Source organism: Vidua macroura, chromosome 5 (assembly GCF_024509145.1).
Source record: "Vidua macroura isolate BioBank_ID:100142 chromosome 5, ASM2450914v1, whole genome shotgun sequence".
Classification (NCBI taxonomy): Eukaryota; Metazoa; Chordata; class Aves; order Passeriformes; family Viduidae; genus Vidua; species Vidua macroura.
The window spans coordinates 16,877,780-16,901,523 of record NC_071575.1 but is presented as its reverse complement, the minus strand read 5'-3'; the positions used below and the strand labels follow the sequence as shown (position 1 = coordinate 16,901,523).

The window sequence follows — 23,744 nt, the reverse complement described above, 5'->3', positions numbered from 1 at the left end:
GCATATATGCAAAGCTCAGCTTCCTAACAAAACTCTGATCCCAAATCATTGTCTTAGCCACATTTCTCCAGCAAGGAAGAGCACACAGCCAGGTCTTCCTCAAAAGTCATCTCAAGATAAGATGAGAACCAAGAGAAGAAATATTGGTTAAGGAAGGGCAGGAAGGTAAGCTGTGCTACAAGTTTCCCTAGCTACCCTTTACTCTTTGCCTCAGTTCCTTGGACCAGTGCAGCAAAGAGCTGAGTGAAAATGTGAAGAGCCACACTCAGCTTCAACTCAGGAAGGCACCATCAGTGAGGCAACAAGAAGCACAGTTTGCATTTATTTACCAAATGAGGAGGGAGGAGGAAGGCAACTATATAGAAGCTTTAAGTAATTTGTAAACTGGAAGAAGCAAACCTCAGACTAAAATCTCGTGCATTCTTGCAGAGGTTCCTGTTGGAGCCAGCATCCACTGAACCACATAGATCACTTTTTTTTTTTTTTAATTTAAATTATAGACATTCAATATGCTGCTGAGAGCTGGACCTTGGAACTGAAGGAAACCATCTGAAGAGGGATGGAGATAGCTGCAAGGCCAGCTCATTGCCCATTCTGTCCCAGGCAAACCTCACAAGTAGCAGCTTTCTGCTGAGGGTCTGAACAAAGCACTCCCAGTTGGTTCTTTTTTTAAACAGCATTTTAAGCTTCAGACTCCACACTGTAAACCTCAGCCTGCATTCTTATCTCGAAAGAAACAAGTTTTGGTCACAACTTTAAATTCTCCAGTGAAGGTTGGTGTACCAGCCTCCTGTGACTGTTCAGCACCGGCAGAAGAGGTCTCAAGACTCTCTGAAGAGCTGACCAAGATTAATGCTGGGACCTGTAACATCTAAATGCTAAAGGCATGAAATTCTAAAAACACATTCATTGTGAGCTTGAAAAGAATGGCCACCTTCTGGTAGTACAAGCTTTCTAGAGTAACATTTTAAGTGCTGCTAGGAAGAGGAAAGATCTGAGCAAGTTTCTTTTTCTCTCCATGCACTTCAAACACACACATTATTTGTCAATTTTTTAAGTCTCAGGACCGGGAAAAAGAAATAGCAATCTAGCAAGATTTCACAGGAGACAGCAACAGTAACTATGTGATGCCTGTATCCCACTGTATCCCATCTGCCTTCCATGAGGCGGAACCTCCTGACCATAAGATATCAGGCAGATCACTCTCCCATAGATTTTATATTAAAAAAAAACTTTTCTTACTGTTTTCCTCTGCAGTGATACCGCCTCTGTTCAAATGACTTCCACACTTAAGTCACTGCATCAGACCACCCTAGACCAGTACTTTTCATCAGCAAAGCCAGTAACAAATGTGCAGCTGCCAGGTCACCCAACTCACCTCAGACCTTCACAATGCAGCAATTCAGAGTGCTGCAAGTCACTCCAGCTCCCTGAACTTGTATGGCAACAACTTCGTATGGCCATTTCTGTCTGAAGAGCCTTCAGTTTGCCACAGAAACATAACAGCAGTATGTCTTGGGCAAAGGCAAAGCCCAGAAAGTAGGGAAGATGAACATCTCACTCATTAACAGTACTCTTGTGTGTAGATCACAGCATTCTGAGGCTATGCCTTTTCTTACACTACAACCCAAAGCTATGATGATACTTCACCTTTTTACTCTTTAGAAGCTTTGTTTATAGTCTCAACTATTAAGAGAAGAAAACTCAAGAGCTCCTTCCTATTGCTGCCTGGAATCAAAAGACAAAAACTTTCCAAACAATATTAAGCATGGTAAGATGAAAAGCAATTCTTTAATGAAAGCTTCTGGGTGCACAGATATGGCTATATATGCACCCAATCATTTATATCTTCATTTTTTTAAGTGCAATTACTCAGTATATCTAGCAGGTACCTCCAATAGGAGATCAGTTGCCCCAGTAACCTACCCTTAGGTAACCCTCTTAGAGTTGGTCCACGGGCTTCCCTATTTCTTGTTATGTCTCAAGTTCGGATGGAAAACAAGACATCTTTGTCAGAAATTCTCTTTTTAAGAATATGACTAAACAGAATTTCAAGAATGTGTTAGAAAGGTTTAGCTTATTAGTCTAAAACATGAGGGCAGGAAAAGTACTAGAAACCATACAACTATATCTTAAAAATCTACAAAGCTACAAATATATGAAAAAGCTAAGAATCTTTAGGCATGGCTATCAGTTGAACATCCCAAAGAAGGAAAAAGATGCTGAGATTTGGGCAAAGAGGAAGGAGCACAAGCTCTTGCAGTTCCTGCATCTACATTCAGCTCAAACAGATGACCATACACCAGTGAAGTGGAAAGCACATCCACAGCTGGCCATGCAGCCACACACATCTGGAGATGTAAAGCAACAACCACTCAAAGTGCAGATTCATGTCAAACACAACTTTACAGTGCATGCTCTGGCCATACTGAAAACTTCAGCTGGACTGGAGGAGAGGTCATCCTCCTCAAGAAGATACAAGCAGCTACACAGCCTTCAAACTGTGCTGGTGCAACCCCAGTCCCCCAACCCTTCAAGCACTCTGCCTGCCGCCGCTCAGTTTCTTGACATACCTCAGTTCTGTGAATTTTTATCCCAGCACAACAGCTTTCCCCAGAGGGAATTAGTCCCAGGCAATGCAACATCTGCCATGCACTGGATTTCTGTGTGCTAGAGACCAACACCAGTGCCAAGCTCTTTTGCAACTAAGGCAACTTCCACACATTCTGAGGAGAGGGATGAACAATAAGCAACCAGGTACCACAAGCTTTTCAAGTGTATTTTTCTAAACTCCCTTGCAAGCATAAGGATGGAAACTGATGCATGACCATTTCCCTCCTACCAGAAGAAAAAAAAGCCAGAAATCTCCACAGCAGCACGAAAACTCCACCATACTATAAAAAACTCCAAACTAAAACAGAACAAACAAAAACACAAAGCCAAAACCACCCCACATTTTCCCTAAAATCCAACATCTTCAATGTATATGATTACATGAGCATCTCAAGGGAAAAAAACTTACTGGACAAAAGAGTCTGTGATGGAGGAAAAGAAAAACAAAAGTTGAGTTCAGGAAATCCCCAAACGGAGACAAGAAAGGTCCAGCTTGACCCAGTCGGTTGTGGCCAGCACCGCTGAAGTGCCTGCCCCAGCAGCAGCACTGCAACAGCGTTTCAGGAGCTGCAGAAGGCAGGGGGGTGCCAGGGGGTGAATTCACCTGAGATCAGCTCAGCAGATAACCAGACCTTCCCTCATTCCCAGTAGCTGCTGCTCAGGTCATCAGGCCGGGTCAAAAACTGGTACCGGCTGACTCCCGGTGCCAGGCACAGGGAGTCCAGGGCACTGCCAAAAGCTTTCCCAACAGGAGGAAAACAACTTCACAGTAACCCGGTACATGCTGAGCACGTGCCAGTTGTAAGTAGCCCTCCTTAATACTTTTTAACTTTTTTCCCTTTTAGCTATTTTCTTTCTCCTTTAAATTTTATTTTTCTGTTTTAAGTGTGATTAAAACAGGTCTGTCAAGACACCGCATTTACAACGCCACATACCTGTTGACACTTGATTTCCAACTAGGCAATGATAGTTTTTAAAGGAAAAAGAATTCATGCAATGGTTCTTCACCTCAGCCAGAAGGTGACATTTTAGTCTTTGCTGTATCTAGAAAAAAACATAATTCTCTTGTTCAATATTAAAAAGATGGGGGGTGGGGGGAAAAGAGCCATAGGGCAGGAACCCTTACTGTCAATCCAGCACTGCTCACCCTCAAATTACTACACCTGAATTGTAAATTCATTAAAAATGCCACACAGCTTCTTCAACACATCCATGGCCAACAATCCCCTTCCTTCCCTCAACACGCACTCATACACATTTTGGAGGAGAAGTCTGGCCTATCCTTTTACCTTTACCTTCTCCAGATAATTATCTACCAAGATGTGTTGTCAGTCCTGGATCACCAGCCTTTCAGTCAAGCACTGTTCTTTACTTAACACATGAAAGAGCTGCAAGTATCCGTACAATATAAAAAACAGACCATGAACTAAGATGATCACACTGATGTTCTCTTTTCAATAAATGTTCCTGTACAGAATTTGTTGTCATAGGAAAACTCCATCAATTAATAAAAAAAAAAAAAAAAAAACCCAAACAAAAAAAAACAAAAAACAAAAAACAAAAAAACAAAAAACAAAAACAAAAACAAAAAAACAAAACAAAAACAAAAACAAAAACCCAAACAAAAACCAAAACCACACCAAAAGCAAACCCCCAACAACACAGAAACCCACCTTCCCCCCCACCACCAATAAACCCAAAACTTCAGGAGAAAAAACAGGTGAGCTCCACACAGTTAAACAGAATGCAACACCAGGTTGGTTCCCAACTGAGGGGATGCAGAATCCACATCAGGCAGTACACAAAAATAGGCTGTGACAAAAGCTGCACCCAACATATATCAGTCTGATCACTGATACACCTTACTGTTGTAATGCCAATGTTACCCACCAAGAAGTCTTTCTTGGGAAAGCAGCATCATAAGAAGTAGTCATTGTAGTTGCAAAGCTTTTCCTGAAGGCTAAGGGTTTGTTGGTAGGCCAACCACACAAGCTGCTGCATGGCAGCAGGAAGCTAAGCGTCTCCCAAGCAGCTAAAGCCTAGCTTCCAGTGGCAGCAGACCATGGGCACAGGGTTGCCACAGCACCTCCTAAACTGCAACAAAGGGAAAAGTAAAAAACTGAAGAAGACAGTAGCTTCAGGAATTCTGTGGCACATAGAAAGCAGCTGGAGCTGCTCTGGGAGCCTTGCTAGTTTTCAGGGTCAGGAAGGGCACCCTTCTATAACAAAATGTTAAAGGTGGAAAAACACCTAGCAACTGTGGAAGGAGATACAAAAAAATCCAAACCAGAGATCATTTATATCTTCATCAGCACCTCCAGCAGACAGTTCCTGCTGGGCTGCACCCCAGTTCAGGGGCACCAGTAGGCACCACCATAGATGAGGCCATTCCAGCCTGCAGCACGTCTCTTTCCACCACCAGCAGTTACAGGAGATGGCTGGGCGACAGAAACATAGTTTGCTTTTTGGAGAGCACTGGCATCAAAGGGTGTGCACATTCCCCCAACTAACCAGGGCACACGACTCATCTGCAGCAATGCTGCCAGTTCAGAAAGAGCACATACGGGTCCGTAATACAGAGTAATAAATACAGCACTAAAATGGCAATGCAAGTGAGAGAAAAACAAAAGCATGTAGTCACCAAGTGCTGCTTTGCGTAACAGGATATTTAGAAATACTTTGTGCAGATTCAAGACTTTGCTCCTCTGTCCAATGGCTGATTCAGGATTTGTGCCCACTTCCTGAAAGGCCACTTCCTCACCCCACCCCATCCCCATTTAGGGTTCACAGTTCAGTGGAAATTCCCTTCTTTGCCCCTGCCAGCAGCCAACATTTTCAGAAGGCTGCCAGCCTGAACTATACAGCTCCCAACCAGGTGGGAAATCCTGCACAGGCATCTTTAGAATTTCAGGCTCTTTGCCACCCTCGTAAGTTAAATCAATCAGCAGCCCAACCACAAGGTTGCAGGTTTTAAGTATGTCTGCTTTCAAGTATAAAAGCTTACTGCAGGCCTTATGTCTGTTAAGAGCTCTTCATCCCCTGTTGTGCAGTGACAGTATTTTACACCTTTATGCAATATTACACCTTTATGTGCTGACAAACACAGGGAGTCATAACAAAATCTCTGCCATATCTTTAGGCATATTATTGCATGCTATCTACCCCGAGTGCCATGGCATTTAATTCAGAAAATATAAACAAGATTTTCATGCTTCAGATTTAAAAGGATACCACCAATAACAGATAGAGACTGACTGCCTTGAGCTATTGCCGTGAGTAAAGACAACAGAATCCCTTTAAAATATTTAAAGTGTTATGCTTTTTCCACCCTTCAATATAGAAGTTACCATACAAAGCAGTACTTCCAATGATAAAGTAGTTCTGGTTTAGATGAATAAGAAGAAAACCGTAAATATGCATTGGCATACACTTTTTACCAGATGCAGTAATGAAAAATCCAAGGTTAAACAAACAAAAAAGCAAACATGAAGTCATCATCAAGTTTTCTGTTTTATTTAAGATTTTAGTTTTAATTCTGAAGAAAGAGGTACATTTCCTTGGTTTTAGTTTTAGCGTCAGGTTATAACCATGTTTATTTATCTGTTTCTTTTTTCCTGTCTTTTCAATACTGCACAAACGTCCAGAAACTACAGGGTTAAGTAAAAGCTGCAGGCAGAGGAGGTCAGAGGTTGCTCCTGATGGTGATCATGTGGCCCCAATGCAGTGCTATCCCAGAGTGCCCTAATCAGGTGAATCTTAAAAAAAAAAAAAAAAAAAAAAAAAAAAAAAAAAAAAGAGAGACTGACAGAGGAGACAGAAAGACTGAAGTAAATATCACTCGTGTTTCAGCTGCTTATATTACGTATACGCTAGGTATTAAATCTGTGAATACTTTTAAAACATTAAAGTTTACTTGAAATCTAAAGCCAAAATTAAAGAAAAATCTTATTCTCCCCTCTTTAAACCACTCTAGCAACATGCCAGTTACTCATACCTATAAGTGTTTTGTCTTTCAACACACTTCATGTCAAACTCTGACTGATGCAATAAAATCCCCTGCTCAAAAAAAAAAAAAAAAACCTAAAAAAACAACCAACCCCAACATAGCAATTACCCTGTGTAGTGCCACACTGAATGCAAAATAAATGCTGGGCCACTGCTTGCCCCACATGTTCAGTAACTTCATTTAAATTAAATACCTTTTTCATGTTCTTGCATTTGATTCTGCATTGCACTTTTCCCCCTACTGCAGATTGACACTTTTCCACTAGGCAGAAATACTCATGTGCAAAAGACGTAAGACACTAATATTCTCCTTAAGCATTGAGACTGCATTTTGATTTCTCTCTCTCTCTTTTTTTTTTTTTTTCTTAGAATGGTTAGAAAGTACTTCAAACAGTGTACTTCAAACACTGTTTCTGCAGAAACTTAACAAAAAGAATGGTCATGACCCTGTGATGGCATTGCATTTGGGGGGGAAGTTTGGTCAGGAACTGGATTCTTCAGAAAGAAAGATATGACAGGGAACAGTAGGTGGGCGTGGGGAGGAGTCAGGGTGGGACACTTCCTGCATTTCTAACGTTTTGGGTCTTATTTTTCTTTTTTTCTTTTTCTTCCTTTCCTAATGACGATCCAGCGCTGAGCTCTGTAGTAGATCTGTGGGGGTTTTACTGGGGGGTCTGAAGGCTGTCTGAAAGCCTGGAGGTGGGGAATGGAAGCTGGTGGGGTTTGAAGGAGGAGAGTAGGGATTCCAACTGGCTCTGTGCAGAGGGATCTGTGTGCCGAAGGGGTTACTGTGATGCGTCTGTGATGGCGCTGCACTGGGGCCGTCCACCTCTGTGAGGGCCTGAAGAGATTTTAGCCAATGTGGAGGATTGTCATCTTGAAGAGTGTCTAAACTGTTTCCTGTGGAGGCTGGGATACCTAAGAAAAGAAGAAAAAAACAGGGATACAGGCAAGTCAGAGGAGAAGCAATAAATTGACCATGAAGGAGGTCAATTTAACCTAGCAAAAAGCAACAATGAAAAAACAAGATTAGTTTGTACAGAAAATGCATTTTACATTATTATGTATAGTTACCCTGCCCACAAAAACATTTAACATTGAGATAGGAGAAAGTTCACCCTCAGAGCACTTCTTCATAAAACACACATTTTTCTATCAAACATTCTGCTCAAGAACTGCATCCTTGTCAACATGACCTTACCACACCAAGCTGCCAGTACACTACATGCTTCACCTTTTATTCTGCCTACTTGAATCATGCTTCAGCCTCTCTAACAGGGAAACACAACCAGACAGCCTTATAAAAGAGAGCTTTATAAACAAGTGGAGTACGTCCCTTTTAAAATAACCAAGTCCAGTGATTGCCTTCAGTGCCTCAGGACCAGCGACGCACATACCGGACATGCCATCGAGCAGAAGGGACACCTTATAGATTGACCCTAAAGGAAAGCACTGATCCACCTGACTGCCTGCAAAGGTCCTGGGCATGCATTGCAAAGGCCTAAGTGACGCTCTGTTATACCTAGAGGTTCCACAAAAATTCCTGGACCCTTGAGGTTTTGTGGATGGAAGCTGGAAGAGACCACCGCATACTGACTTTTTTTTTTTTTTTTTTTTCCAGATGTAAATCAGTTTGTGCCAAATACCCATTTGATGGTTTGCCAGTGGAGCTGAAGGAGTGAGAAACGGTTACCTGTGATGATTGCGGGGTCCATCCAGCTGCCAGGGCTGTCCCAATTCAGGCTGTCGGTGGTGGCAGTGTTGGACGTTGGTACACTGTGGTTGGCGTTGGAGGGGGAAGAAGCATTGGGCAGTCCACCAAAGTTGATGTTAATGTTCGGTAGAAGTGCCCTTAGCCCGTCCTGCCATTCCTTCATATTTAAACTCTCTACAGAACTGCTGTTGTCTGGGAGATTTACCAACAAAAAAAATGAAAGATAAAAAAATAAAAAGCTGAAGTTAGAAACAGATGTCCTTCTTTGGTGGGGTATGGGATTTTGCTTTTACTTTTTAAGCTAAGCATTTAATACTTTCCCTGTCCAAAACCTAGGGTCAATGTTTCCATGATTGATGAATTACTCAGAGGGGCTGGCAGGTTTTAAACAAAGTGTAAGGGAATGGGAGAAAGATATAACTCCTCCCCCAGTATGTATTTCCCCATTTTGATTCAGAGACTCGAATAATCAAGGACACAGTGGCTCTCCCTCTACTAATAACGGGGGGAAATCTACCAGGTGCTTGATAACAATACCTCTGCTGCAATTTGGCTGCTTTATTGATGGGCAGCAGGCTCAAAAGGGTGACGTGTATCAAAATGAAGAAAGGCTAGGTAGGGCTTTGCAATAGAAATGGAATGTGAGAAACCAGGGAGGCTGAGGAAAATCACAGATGTTTTTTGTTTTGTTATAGCTTGCTCATTCACAGCCCTAGAGATGTTCTTCTGAAGGAAATGGTAATGAAGTTGGAAGGAGTGAAATTTCCTCTTGCAGTTGAAGAACAGTAGTGAAAATTCTTTAAAGACCTTTCAGAATAATTTCCGACACAGTAATATCCTCAAAATTTTGGTAAGAAGCAAACCAGCTGGACACGAAAGCAGTCAAGTCTCAACTACTTGCCTGAACAATTCAAGACATATTGGTAAAGGAGAACAGGATAATGTGGCTATTAGCACTACAGCAAATGATCCCTCAACACAGAAGTTACACCATGCTATCTAGAACAGACTATCCGGTTCTATGATCCATCTCTCACTTTAAGTATCTCAAAGCAGGACAAACCAGACATGAGCACTCTAGTACTTATCATCCAATACAGCAAGTCATACTTTATTAGCTTGTGGTCAGTTACATTTGGAAAGGAAGTGTTAGGCACTATGTTGGCACATGCTTGTCTTTTTGACAAATATCTACAATACAACCTTTTTTTCAAACACCTCTGCCTGTACTGATTGAAGAAAGGACCTTGATCTTAATCAGACTTGTTATAAAGAAATATTTTCATAATACAGCTACTTCATCAACAAGAGAAGAGATTTAAGTCTTCCTGGAAAATTAGACTGTATCACTAACTTGCAACCTTATGTTGGAGAGTAAAGAAAGCAGTCTCAATTGCTATCAAAACCTGCCCTGGCAGTTTTTGTAAAGCTGAATGTTCAGAAAAAAAGTGGTGTCCTGAGAAATTACTTTTTTGCAACTAGAGGGGGGAAGAAGCCCCAAAACCAAACAAGAAAACTACTTGAAATCCTGTACTTTCCCAGCTCCTCCTTTTCCCTTCGCAATACTAATGCACAAAATAAATGCTTCTAAAGAATTCAGTGCAATAAGTTTTTCATCAAAACCTACAATCCCGAGATTAAAAATAATAAATCAAAATTTTAGAAAGTATTAGTAGAAAATGTCCCCAAGAGATATTGTTCACAACCCTCTAGAACATCCATAAGCCCATTTGAGACAAGTTCTAAATTAACTTTTTGGAACAAAAATAGCCAGCTCACGATCACAGAAATAACAGCAACAAATTCTGCACTGTACACCATTTGTTTCCACTTTTTCCTCACTGCTGCTTCAAAAAGCTTGTGCAAAGAAACACAGCTCTGTTTAATTATTTACTTCTACTGAAACGCAAAAAGCACACAAAAGCGCTTGCTGGGTCTGTACATGAGCAAACATACTCATCTCAACACCTGTGAGCTGGGGATCTGCAAGGGTCTCAGTCACCAACGTTACTAACCCCCAACAGGCCCTCAAAGCTCTTGTGCAAGAAAATTAACATGTAGTAAACTACCTGCAACATGTCATCAAGGAAGACTAAGACAAAGCCTGCAGGATGTTATAAGGAACAGGATAGGAAAACGAATGTCATAGGGCATTAGGCCCCCTTGGGCTAAGAAAATATGTATGTTTTTGTCATGTTGTTCTCCATTTAAAAAAGACATAATACAGCACACATGAGGGTCAAGAAAGCTAGCAAGTGTTTAGATACAAGACTCTCATGAAATGGAAAAGGCTGGCATTTTCTGGTGAGGAGACACTGCTGTCTGAGGCAGGCATAGTGCACCACTGCTGGGTACCCCCTCTAACACAAAACAACAGGAAATAATAAACTGAGGGAGACTGTTCTTTACCTCAACTGTCTGAACAAAATCTACTTGGATTCACAGAAGTCAAGAGATGAAAGGCCTAACAGGATTCAGTATCTACCAAAACGGTGTTGTTTGCTAGCTATAAGAAAGTCACTTTGATAAAATCTTGTGCTCCTAGGTATAAAAGTCATAAAATACAGTATTATAAAAAAATTATTGTCTTTCCCAAACAGGTCTGTTTGTGAGGCTGCAAGGCAAGCTAGGACAAAAACATTGGCCCCTGACACAAAAAAATCCAAGCACCTCTTTGCTGGATTCCAGCAAGTTTTAAACAGCCTAAGTGAAAATGCAAATCCACCCCAGAGACGGAAGTTAGTTCTACCAACTGAAGGAAAATAACTTCAGAAATCATTACTCATCCTTCAGCTGGTTTGTTCTTCCTATTAAATATGTCTATGCTTCATGATGAAGCTAGGACCATAGTCAAAAATGAGAAAAAGCTAGCTCTCAGTTAATACAGATCTATAACAAAGGGCATTTGCATATTATCTTTCCCTACTTCTAAAGTTAACTGGTTGGAAGGAGTAATTTTCTGACTATTAGCAGACTTCTCAGTTGGACATTACAACCTAGGGGTGTGAGAACCAATACAACAGTTTCCCTCTCTCAAGGAGTAAAAATGCTGTCTCCTTCCATAGGCTAATCTTAAAAGTCTTAAAGCAGCATGCCCACTGATAGCGTGAAAACGCGGAAGAAAACAAGGTAAAACCCAGATGACTGCAAAGAAAGTGTTTTATATGCCAAGATAAAGATGAGATTCCTCCTGTCATTTCCTTAGCTTTGTCTCCCAAAACAGAGAATAACCTGGTTAAGCATCACTGAAAGCACCACTATTCACATGAAAAACATTCTCAAACCCACAGCCTGCACTCTGGTCTTCTCTCGATGTACATTTCATAATCCTGTCTGCTCCAGTGGAAACTTGTGTTTACAGGGGCAAACAGATCCCACATTTCTAGCACTAAATTTTTCCTATGTCTGAGGTGGTATGCCAATGTGAAATAAAAGCACTTTTATGTAAAATTTTCAAAGTCAACCGCTGTCTTAGAATGAGAAAAGGAAAGAAAAAAAAAGCTTCATCATAAATGCAACTTCTCCATCCAATCTAAATAAAAAAAAAAATTTGAAGTTAACTTAAGAAAAATAATACATCTGAGGAGCCTGAACATTAAATCGTATAAAACTAGTCACTTAATGAATTTCTAAATAAAATCATTGTCCCATTATCACATCCTACCAGACAGTCAAGTAGTTTTACCTTATTCTCTACCTGCAATGCCTTAACACTTTCTTCAAATCAGGCAAAGCAGTGTGTATTTGGGGGAGAGGCCATGAAGAGGATTAACAGCCAAGCCAGAATACTGTTCTGTTGCACATAATCAGTACTTTTGAAGATGTTTGCACAAGTGTCTGCTGCACTGATACGGGCTGTTCTGTGACTTCCAAAATTCTGACAATGACACTGCAATGAAGACACAAAGGTGTTTCAAATTTGGCTGTGCCACTTTGGTGACATTGATGCACTCAATCTTTTATATTGATGGGATAGCACAACTTCCAGTTTTCTTGGTGTGAGACAAGCATACTAAAATGAATATTCCACAGTGACTAGACCATTTCAAATCATTGCCCCAATTCTGATACAAGCCTATGGTAAAATTCAAAGCAAAATTCACCCAGTACATGCTTAAGTAAATACAATCAATAGGAAAGATCACAAGACTGCTACATTATGGGAAAAGCAAGAGCATTTCTTTGCTCTAGCTAACTTATATTCCAAGCCATTACAAAAGCCTATTTTCATGCTAATTGAGTAAAAACATTAAATACCTTCACACCAAGTCCTAAATATTCTAGTCCCACTGAAAAGCATACAGTCCTGCAGGTCTTGGTTGCAATTATTTATTTTAAAAGAACCTATTAGTATCTCATATGTGTGACCAAGACACACAGTGTGTCAACTACAGAAAAGCATCAAATAAGCAAAATAAAATCAGAGGAAAATCATCATATGAGAGAAAAATAAACTTCTACCCTATGTCACATACCTGACTGCAAACAGAGGCAACAAAAGAAGCAAAGAGACTATCAAGGTGTATTCAGTAATAGAATACCTATTTCAACAACCTGCCTGTAAAAAGGCCCTTGTGAAATCTTCAAAGACACTGTAAAATTAATTTTGAAGCCAAAGAAAAATGAGAAAAATAAAGAACAGGAAGGACTACCAGGAGTTCACCAAGAGTCTTTCAATTCAATTAGAAACAAACGGGGCCACCAGAGAAGCATACCCTTTCAAGTGACATCTCTGGTCCCAGTCTCTGCCTTGCGTACCATGTTCACAGATAGCACACATTGTAAGTGCTTTCCCTGAAACAGCCTATTTCCCTATTCCGAGAAGCGACTGGGGCTTCTCTATTTTGATCTCAAAATAACTTCCCACTGTATTTCTGTTTTGAAAGCAGTTGTCCAGTACTTCCCTTTGAGGGGGAGAGAGAAAGGACAATTTATCACATCCAAAAAAGAAATTATCACCATCACATTACATAAACGCAAAAGCTTTTCATCCAAAGGTTGAATACTTAAACAGCAACACAACAGTTATGATAAGAAATATACCTGTTTCACTTTAGTATGAGTAATAAGCTTGTTTGCTCATGAAAATTTTTAATCATGAATAAAATCCCATTTAAATTTCTATGACCTGAAGGATTTCTCTCTCTGCTTCACTGACTCTCTGTATCTATGATTCCTAGAAATCCTACAATGCTTAAAGCAAACAATGAAGTTTCATCCATTCACAGAGACCTAAGAATGTTACTGGCAGATTAGAGAAGATGGAAACTGTCCACATTTAAAAAGCAGTGCTACCCATCCGGAATACAAGTAGCCACTTCATCATATTAGAGAGACATCAAGTGACAGGAACACTAGAAGGTAAAGCTGTTTGCAGTGAACCTTTAAAAGCCTCACAAACATTGTCTACACACGGAAAACAAACTGACAATTCACAAAACCCAGATTTGTAAGTGTCATTTCACAGTGTGAATTTCAAATGAAAGTCCTACAGTCGTGAGCTCTAAGAGCTGGGGAAACAAAAGATGCACACGTACATACAATTTCTGTACATACACACACCTACAAAACTGGCTTTGGGAGACAAGAGACACCAGTTTGCCTTCAGCTTTAAAATACTGCAAATAAAACACATTTTACCCCTATTCCATATTGATTTCCATGGTTATAGTAATTCCACTCAATTTAAAAGACAGCCATGTATACAGAAGCACACTATTCTTCAATGTCAAATAAATGCAATTGCAACTTAACTTGCCAGTTAGCCAAACTATCAAGTAGAGTATACTAATTCTAAAGTATACACTTAAAGGGGGAAAGTAAGGTTTTCTAAATGATTTTTCATTATGATCTGACAGTACAACTTTTAAGTGTTCTGTGACTAAGTAAGTGTTACGAGTCAGAAAATGTCGTTTATTTTCAGAGGAAATCCCTTCTACAACATTAGTACAGGGACAGTAAGAATACTCATATTTGCTTGCATGGAGAGTATCAGAATATTATTAGGCTTGAGAAAAGCTGTGTTACATCAAATGTAAGTGTAACACTTACACTTACAGAGCTCAAGAGACCAAACCATAATTATAGCAGCCAGCAACCCAATGTTAACCCATAAGCAAATTTTAAATTGAGATTCCAGGTTGCTTTGAAAAACATGCTTGACTTCCTACAAAATGTTTCCAGAGCATCCCACATTTTTTATTACTGACTCCATAAGAAAATAGGTTTTGGTACTGATAATCTTTAACATTACCACAAATCTAAACTAAGTGCACAAAGACTTAAGATATTGAAACAAATGAAATAGATACTTCAATCCTACACACAGAACAGTTTGATTTAAAAGCTCAGAAAGTATGCAATTCCATTCATCTGAGAAATAAAGTTCATTTTAACCTAAACTGCTTCCTCTCACATCATGCATCAGAGTTCAATGTCACCAGGTTACCCTGTTTGTCAATAGAACAAACTTTGACTTCAAAAGAAAAGCCCATGTGTACAAACATACTTGTGGGTACACAGATGCATAAATAAAACCAAAATACTTGAAATTTGCCCTTTGGGCAATGCAATAACTAGAAATTGCAAAGAAAAAATTCGAGATCTTCGAAGCTATAATAACAATTATAAGAGCCTAACACGTTACTAAGATTCTGGATTCCAGGAATATCCAACCAATCAACAACCCTCTAACTTCAGACTGCGAGACCAGCATTAGCACAATGAAAGCATACTCTGGCAAATGATAAACTCATTTTTAATCCTCCCACATCTGCCAACAATTAAGACTGATATATATTTATCCATTATTTCAATAATTCTGTGTGAAAATTAGATAAACTGCAAGAAAGCCAAGTTTTCACCTTTCATGACATGAAATTCATTCTGATTACTAGATGCTGTCTTCTAATAGAAGTGACCTATTTTTTAAATAGATTTTTTAAAATAAGTTCTCTGAGGACAAGATGAAGTTCAAATGAGGCTGTGAAGAAGAACCCAAGGGATAGCAAGGGATGCGAATTTTTTTTTTTTTTTTTTGCCTTCAAATGTGATTTGGCAGTACTGGGAGGAGAAACACTATTTGTAAAGCTGCTCTTTCAGTTGCTGCTATTCCTTCAGGATTCATTTATGCTCCTCTCCCAATACAATTTTTAAAAAGATTGTATTTGCTCTCTGTTGTTTTTCAAGCTGGAGCACTTAAAAAAAGTTTATGCAGAATGCCTTTGAATTATTTGTACTTTTTGCTGAAATGCACCAGTCATTACTGGTATTTTGTTAAATGGACTTGGAAAGAGCCAAAATTTCAGGCCCATGCCAAGGCACAGCCTTTTGTTAGACACTGAGGTGGCAGTGCCAAGTGCACTCACTTTCCAGTCTTTAGAAAGAAAATGCCATGTTTTTAACATCACTAAGGCAGTTGCACCTTTTACCTCATGCCAGTGACCTAATGCATATTTTGAACTGACTTCAGAAAAGCATCTAAGAGAACACAACAACCCAAGGCTAAGTATCTGCCAGCTGGAGGAAGGAGACACGTAAGACAACAGAATTGCCTCTCACACTATTGCAGGGCCATCCCAATATCTTACCAGTTACCTGTGAAAAGAAACAACCACTCTATGTTTTGGTGAACCAGTTCTAAAGAGTCTTCCATCCCTAAAACCCAGGCAAAAGCCAGCATCTAGTGTAGCTGAAGCTCCTTTGGTGACACTACTACAGATAAAAACAATCATGAAATTTGATGTGAAAAACCTCCAGTCTGCTTGTTTCTCCGTCTCTAGAAAGTTACCAAAAAAGCTGGCACGAGTAACAGTCCAGAATGCAGACTGGGTCATCTACTCAGGCCACCTATTTCAGCCAAGTGCATGTTTATTTCAAACATAGTAGATTTAATGTGATTACTCAGTCCTCTGATACATTGCAGCCAAGTTGGAGGCTTTTTTCCCCACGTTTTCCTTTGTTACATACATATGCTTCTTCCAAAATAAAATTACACATTTAAAAATAGGTATCTTGCTACCCAAAAAAAGCAGGATGCCTGTCTTTTACTGTCATGCCAAAAAATCTTGCAATCAAAGATTTCTAAAAATTCCTAAGAGCTTAAAACCAAGCTAGAGATTAAGACAGATACTTATGTATCAAGCCTTATCTGAAACTATCACCTATATAATCACAGGAAAAAAATTCAATAGGATTTAGAAAACAGTTGCACTATTAGCACTGAAAAGGCACTGGAAGGAAGGGTGGGTGTGCAAGATGAGATTTTGAAACAGATGGAGAAGTAGCAGGACTTAAAGGACAGGTGCTGTGGGTGAAGTTCTCTCAGAGATCATGACAAGATTAAACGAAGGAAGCCAGGCCTTTGCAGTAAATGTAGGAAGTGTATGGGAGTTAAGGAACAAGACACCAGAGCTAAGAAAAGGAATATCCACAGCAGATTTCAATCTTGACACTGATTTAATATTTTGGAAATGAATCTGAAATTCTACTTCCATTTTATTTATTTAAAACCTGAGTGCATAATAAAAAAACACTAAACTCCTCCAGGTAAACAGAAATGAGCAAGCCAAAAGTTTATTTTCAAAATGGATTAATTCCATATTGCGCTAAACACTTCTTCACCAGTGAAACTGAAAATTAGTTATGGTGGGAAATAAAAGGAGAATGAATTTCAAGGTGGGGATACACACAGACACAAAGCATCTCCTGAAGAGGAAGGATGGAAGACTAAGAACCTCTATGGAAAAAAATGGGGTGCTGTGAGCAAAAGGACTGATGAGAAGAACAAAATGTTCAATAGCAAAGGCTGTACTAACAGTCACCTTTGTTGATGAAACCAGGATATAAAGAATCAGTAGAAGCAATAATGTAAACAGCTGAGGGTTGTTTACAGAAGGTACTTTTCATTTTACAATTTCAAAGCAGTTTCAAATGAGGAGTGACCCTGTTATCAGGGCAACACATCTACTTCTGAGAGCAGCTGCTCTGCATTCTGGAAAAGATACAAGCCTTTGGAAATGCCATACATGGCACCACCTTGTATCAGCCAAGATGTTCACCAGATTTCCTATTTTCAATATTTACCCCTAATCAGAGAAAGACTTCAGGCACACATAGATCTAACCAGGGGGCACAGAAAAGATGACATTCAGCTGCCATGCTTTCTGCCCAGCTGGTGTTGGAAAGCCAAAGATCAAGGAAGACAGCCAAGTGAGCAAGCAGTCTTCTTTAAAAGATTAGGACAGAAAATTAATTGACTAATGCCTCTCTTACTGTTAAGAGTAAGGAAACCAATACTTAAAACAGGCATTAAAACTTTCATATACTGCCATGTCAAGAGGAAAAGTATAGGAAAGTGTTTGACCATGGCATCCAAATAAAGGGATGTGAGGCACCACTGTTTAAGTCACATTCTTGTTGCTAGGGTATGGGATCAAATGACTTTTTTACACAGCACTTGGAGAATTTCCACATGGCCCAAACCCTCTTCTGAAAAGGCACAGTAGCAGAACACACTCAAAACCCCATATCAAATTATTATCCTGAGACTACAGGAAAATGTCAGCTTCTATGCCACAAATTCTGTTTCCTTCCAAGACTGTTTAGAACAAGGCTTGGAATATGTGTTTGTTTGTTTTCAGGAAATAGAAACAACCCAGGGAGAGGAGACAAAAAGACAAAGACCAAATAAAAAACATGTGTCTCAAATGGAAATGTAATTATATTATGGGAAAATAGCAAATCAGACAAGGAATCTTAGTATTAAGGGAAAACATGTTAACCCTTATCCTGATATATCATCTTCTTGGGCTGTAAGTGTTCTTTAAATAATAGGACCACAGTCGACATATAGGGATCTTCCCTTCTTTTACTAAAATTTTGTCCAAAAGGTAGCGTTAGGCAAGAAAGGACTTGATGTTCAAGGCAAGTCCAATGGCTGGGGAGCACAGAGGTCAGAAAATTTAAAGCAGCAGAATATCCAACACCATAAATTGATCCGAAATGGAAGAGCTCAGTACTTAAAATAAGTGGGAAGATGTTGGACCTTCTTAATAAAACTGTCATTGCTTCGTCCCGTCTGTTACCAGCTACTGCTTCACAAAAACCTAAATGCAGCCATGACACGATGACACACGTGCTAACCTGTGTCTGGATAAGGAATGCAACACCACTACCACAGACACTGCTGGGGGACACCCAAAATTATTAGAGCTGTCTACCCATTTATTGTCTCATCTTTAAATATACATATACATCAATAAGGATGCACATATTCAACAGGTATAAGCCACGACATCAAAACTAAAAGGTCTTGAGAGAATGAAATTTTGATTCTTCATTATATTATATGACACAGATTTATTACATTCAACCCCCATGTTTTGAAATATCAGGAACAGCTCCCAGAAGCCTATAGTAGCTTCTGTATCAGTCACCTGCATGGTTATAATATCTTGATGAACTTCACAATGGTTATCTTCAAAGACAATGAATAAAATATTTTTCCCCATCCTAAATAAGGTTAAATTCTTTATGCTTTGTATCTGTGTCCACTTGACTCTTTCCTCTTTTTAGATTTTTAATATATGTATGACATACATAAATTGCCTCTGTTCAACAAGCATTTGGAGAAAGCTTTGAGACATATGATTTAATTTTTAGGCTGCCCTCTACAGAGTCAGAAATTGGACTTGATGATCCTTGTGGGTCCCTTCCAACTCAGGGGTTTCAATGATTTTTTTGGGGAAGAATATATATATATTGTGTAAGGAGTAGTCTTGGAAAAGGTTCAAACTACCTTATTATTATGGTCTACAGAGAGCTTACAATTAAGTTTTACATTCAGGGTAATTATGAAATTAATAAATGAAGTAATAGCTAGTGTTTCAAAATGTCAACTACTTCATCTTGTGTAGAACTGATAGGGAAAGTGGACTAGCCATTTTCAACTTTTTTCCTAATACTTCTAACTCTGTGAGTTTGTTACTATACTTCTATGTAACAAAATCAATGACTACCAACCACTCAGTAAATTCAAGAAATAAAACCATATATTTATATTTTAAAATTAATATGCATACATCTCATTTTGTAAGCATCAGCCTCAAAATACACTGTTAATCTGAATCCTACCTTATTCTATGATCCCATACTATTTATTTATTATTATTTTTGAACACAGCACCAGGCAATAGGACAGCAAAGATGATAGTGTAGTAGCTATCAAATTACAAAGAATTTCCTGTTATCCTATAGTAAAATAAAAATAAAGGCCCACACCCACCAACACTGCTGTCAGTAAATCAATCTTTCCATTGGCATTATCTGCAGAACAAAGCATAGCTGCTGGCCAATATTCTCAGGATAGTTTGCATACAATCTAGGGTAAGATTGCTTCGTAGCAACAATCACACTGTCCATGAAGAAGTCACTGGACTTGTCTCCTGAAGCACAGTTACACATTTATAATTTCACAGTAAACCATCTAACCAATCCCACTCCAGAGAGCAGCAATAAGCTTAAATTGTCCCTGAAAATGACAACCTGAAACATCTGCTACAGTTTGAAAAATGATACAGTGGGTGAAAGAAAAAAAAGTTACTCTGGGAATCAATCAATCAAAAAGTTCATTTAAATATGGGTTGAGGACAAATGTATGCCTGATGAATATGACACATTTCAAGTGTAAGCATAATAGATCTATGAAGTGAATCATGTGTCATTGTGTCATTTCACTGGAAACAGCAGAATTAGTTAATAATTAACTACTTCCTCTGACAAATAAGCAACCAAATTCCACATAGAAATTATTTTTAAGTGAGAGCTTAATTAAAAAAAAAAAAATGAGATGTAGGTAGTGCCTGTGTTCCTCCATTTAAATTTGGTACATATCACAGAGCAGACCTGCCTGAAACTGTGAGTTTATGTGAGAGCTGTGAGAAACAGCACAGCTCTGATTCTCAAATAGACAAAAGGCAGTTTCAGCAAATTACATTTAACATGTCACACATGAGCATTTCAAATTCAAGTGAGTAATAATGTCTAAAGTAGAAACAGCAGCAGTTTAAAAGATACCATTTTCTTAATACAAGCTTCCCTACCACAAATACACCTAGTGAAACAAATTCAAATTTAGAAAGCCTAGAAAATACTATACTAACATATGAATTTATAGAAGTTATTAGATCTGCTTGTTTTGACATAAATAAAAAGCTTCAAAAGGGTTGATTAAGTAGAGCAGACAGATAGAGGCAGGTGTGCCTGTTCCCACCTTTGTTTTTTTTACCAGTAACTGGTCTAGTATTAGCTACTTTAGGAATTTATAATCCTGTAAAAATCTGTGATCAAACACCTTAAGAAACATGTAGCTTTTACAGCAGTACAGGGTCTCTGCTACAAGACAGGATGTGAAGTTTCACCTGCACTTGGTTTCTTTTCCTGTTATATCTAAACCAGCCAAGTTGGTAACATTGACTAAAACACCCTAATATGGACTAACAAAAAAGCCAAGAGAAAGGAACTTCAGGTCCACTACAACTAACTGTTCCATACTGCCAAACAGCTGTTATGATATGTACTGCCTTTCTAGCAGGTCAGCTAGAGTATGATAAAGTCTTATACACATGAGTTCTCTGTACTTGGACACAACTTTCTTTCCCCAACCCCACCAGATAGATGTATCTGTAAATCACATGAGGAAACTAGGAAAATCCTGTAATTAAATACTTGCTACTGATAGATTAAAAACAAACAAAGAACGGGAATTATTTTTTCTAGTAGAATATAAAAGGGATTCATTCAGAGACCTGTAGTCTAGATGCAGATTAAAAAAAAAATAAACTGGAAACTATTAAGTCAGCACACAAGAAAAGAGCCATGAGGTCACCTCCTTTCAAATTATTTGTACTTCTGAAGCAGTTAGAGCACTACAATAAATATAATACAAATCCATAACCCAGCAAACTAAACCAGAACTGAGACTTCAGCTGATTTCTGGCAGCAGGAAAAAGGAGTAATCTATCCCTGTGCAAAATAATCTTTTTTCAAGATATATCAAAGCTGACGTATATCAGCTGAGTGTTTGCACGGCAGCAACTGCTATCTAATTGTCAGCCAGTTAACAATAACAATATTTTCTACAAGTGATTAAAAGCAACACAAAGGAGCTTTCCATGGTTACTACAGTAGATGTTTATTTTGGTTTTAGCACGATATTTGCCAAAAATATTTTTAGATTAATTGGTTGTAGCAGTTGCATACAAAAAAAGGACACACTTAAATATCAATTCTGTTACCTTAAAACATATAGGGGAAGCACATGGTCTGGGCTGTGCATCAACCAGTACCACACAACCTGCTCTTCAGAAGTTGAAAAAATGATCTATAAGTCTCCTACAAACACAAGAAGTTCCACTTTCAAACTCTAACTAAAATTAAAATAATGCAATACTTTTGCAAACCTGGAATCAACCTGAACAGATCTTTTTCAACACTAAAGGATTTTTCTGGTCCCCCAGGTCATAAGATAGTCTTGTTACTGACCTCTCAAAGTAGAAGTTTTTACAACTGAGTAATAGAGTTGAAAAGTGATGTCCTCTTGTTTTTCTGAAAGTTGCATGTAGTTTGGGGGAAAGGGAGCAACAGTGCAGCTATGGATGCTGTACTTTGTTACTCCATGCCAGAAATGGTCTTTTTTTTTTTTTTTGGTGCAACCAATATCAGTCATTTTAGGCTTAAAACTTTGCTACTGCCAGTGTAAAGAGTTTTTAACTACATGCACTTGCAGTATGGACCATATTTATACTTGAATCAGCCTGAAGACCTTTCAACAGTACAGTAGCTACAACAAGCCTTCAAAGAGGACAAAGTACAGCCAAGTAACAGCCAAAATTAGTTATTGTACTAGAGCACCAAAAAAGCCACTAAACTTTTTCCTAGGTCACTTTCTTATAGTAAAGCTAGTACTTCTAAAACCCATGAAAAGAAAATAATGCTGGCAACATCTCAAGGAGCAGTTTTCTCCACCTCAAGGCTACAAAGAGCTAACAGACTTTCTACCTGCAGTTCATTATTCATGTAATACAATTTTTCCCCTGTTAAAAGAAGATAATTTGTTTGGGACAAGCTAAATTCAAAGTATGAAAGAACTTCAAACCCCGGAAGTAAATTTTTAATCAAGACAATTATTGTTACAATTAGCTCCTTAGTTGCAATGGTTGATGCAAGAGCCTATTAATCTACTCAGGGCAGCCTAAACTGGCCTGACTGCACATTTATTTTTCTCCAACATCACAACCCTCAGAATGAGGATGAATCCTCTTACATACACTGCAAGCATCCATTTAGTGAAGATTAGCATAATATTAAGGCCATCTGAAGTACAGAAATGAACAGCACTAAATGTTTTACTGTGCAGCCATTTGGTTATGCACAAGAGGGAACGACCCAGCCAAGACATCTGGCACAAATTACCATCATTGCAATGTTTTGCACGACTTTAAGAACGCTGGTCAATACCTGCATGCCAACGTGAAAGACACAATGCACTTCCAGGGCCTATTCTCAAGTAAAGCCAGTCTGGCAAGACTGAAGAGCCAAAATACCAATCTGCTTTGGCACAAAATTAAGCGGGCACACAATACTCCACCTTCCTTATAAAGCTCAACATTTACAAGGCTAAATATCCAGTTACTTTTTTTTTAAATACAAAGGATCTATTTAAAACAATATTCCTCCCTCTGTTCATAACCTAGTACGACGGTCAATAGGTAACAGTCTACTGTTCGTTGCTGGCTATTTCCTTTTCCTGTTCTGACTCAGAGAAGCTGAGAGCATGAATTAAATAATTTTCACCGCTGTCCCTATTCACCTACCTGATATAGGGATCCCTCCCAGACCTGTGCTGTGTTGTGGTGGGAGATTCAAGTCCAAGAAATTACTATTTGAGGTGGGATTTGCTGTGTGGTTCAAGTGCATGATGCTATTGCGTGGGAAGGCCATCCAAGGATAGCGAGCTGCTTGGCCTGGAAAACTGAAGGAGTTGTAAACTGCTCGATGCTGTTGAAACTGTGGAAACCTCTGTGGCATGACTGGAAAGGTGCTACTGAGAGAGTTGGCATTTGTGGGTGCAGCAGGATGCAGGAATCCAGAACCTGGCCCTTTGGCAGTTGTAGTGTGTGGGGTAGGGTTCTGAAGAGATGTAGGTGAAAGGGAAGGTTGGTCTTGGACTGACAGTTCCTTCTCAATCAGGTCTGCTAAGGCTTTGCGGGTGATGTCAAAGGGATCAAACCCTAAGTCGTCCTCTTGCTGTTTGGAGGAACCAAACCCAAAAGCTGCTTGCCAGTCTGTGGAGGAGGATACTGGTATAGTATCTGTTGGAGAAGAAAGGAACAGGATTTAGAACAAGAATTAT

The 23,744-nt window shown here is 39.1% G+C and overlaps 1 protein-coding gene across 5 annotated transcripts in view; it reads right to left on the bottom strand.

Moving 5' to 3' along the window:
• Positions 1-6,104: 6,104 nt before the first annotated feature.
• Positions 6,105-23,744, bottom strand: part of CNOT4 (CCR4-NOT transcription complex subunit 4) — a 75,213-nt gene continuing 57,573 nt past the window's right edge. For 3 of the 5 annotated variants that reach the window (XM_053977735.1, XM_053977732.1, XM_053977733.1), the window contains 3 exons: positions 23,206-23,703; positions 8,312-8,524; positions 6,105-7,536 (listed from right to left, as the gene is read on the bottom strand). In XM_053977735.1, the coding sequence (XP_053833710.1) occupies positions 7,235-7,536; positions 8,312-8,524; positions 23,206-23,703 (1,013 nt within the window). In that variant the 3' untranslated portion in view covers positions 6,105-7,234. The remainder of the gene's footprint in view (positions 7,537-8,311; positions 8,525-23,205; positions 23,704-23,744) is intronic. The other 2 variants (XM_053977734.1, XM_053977736.1) reach the window with 1 other exon arrangement.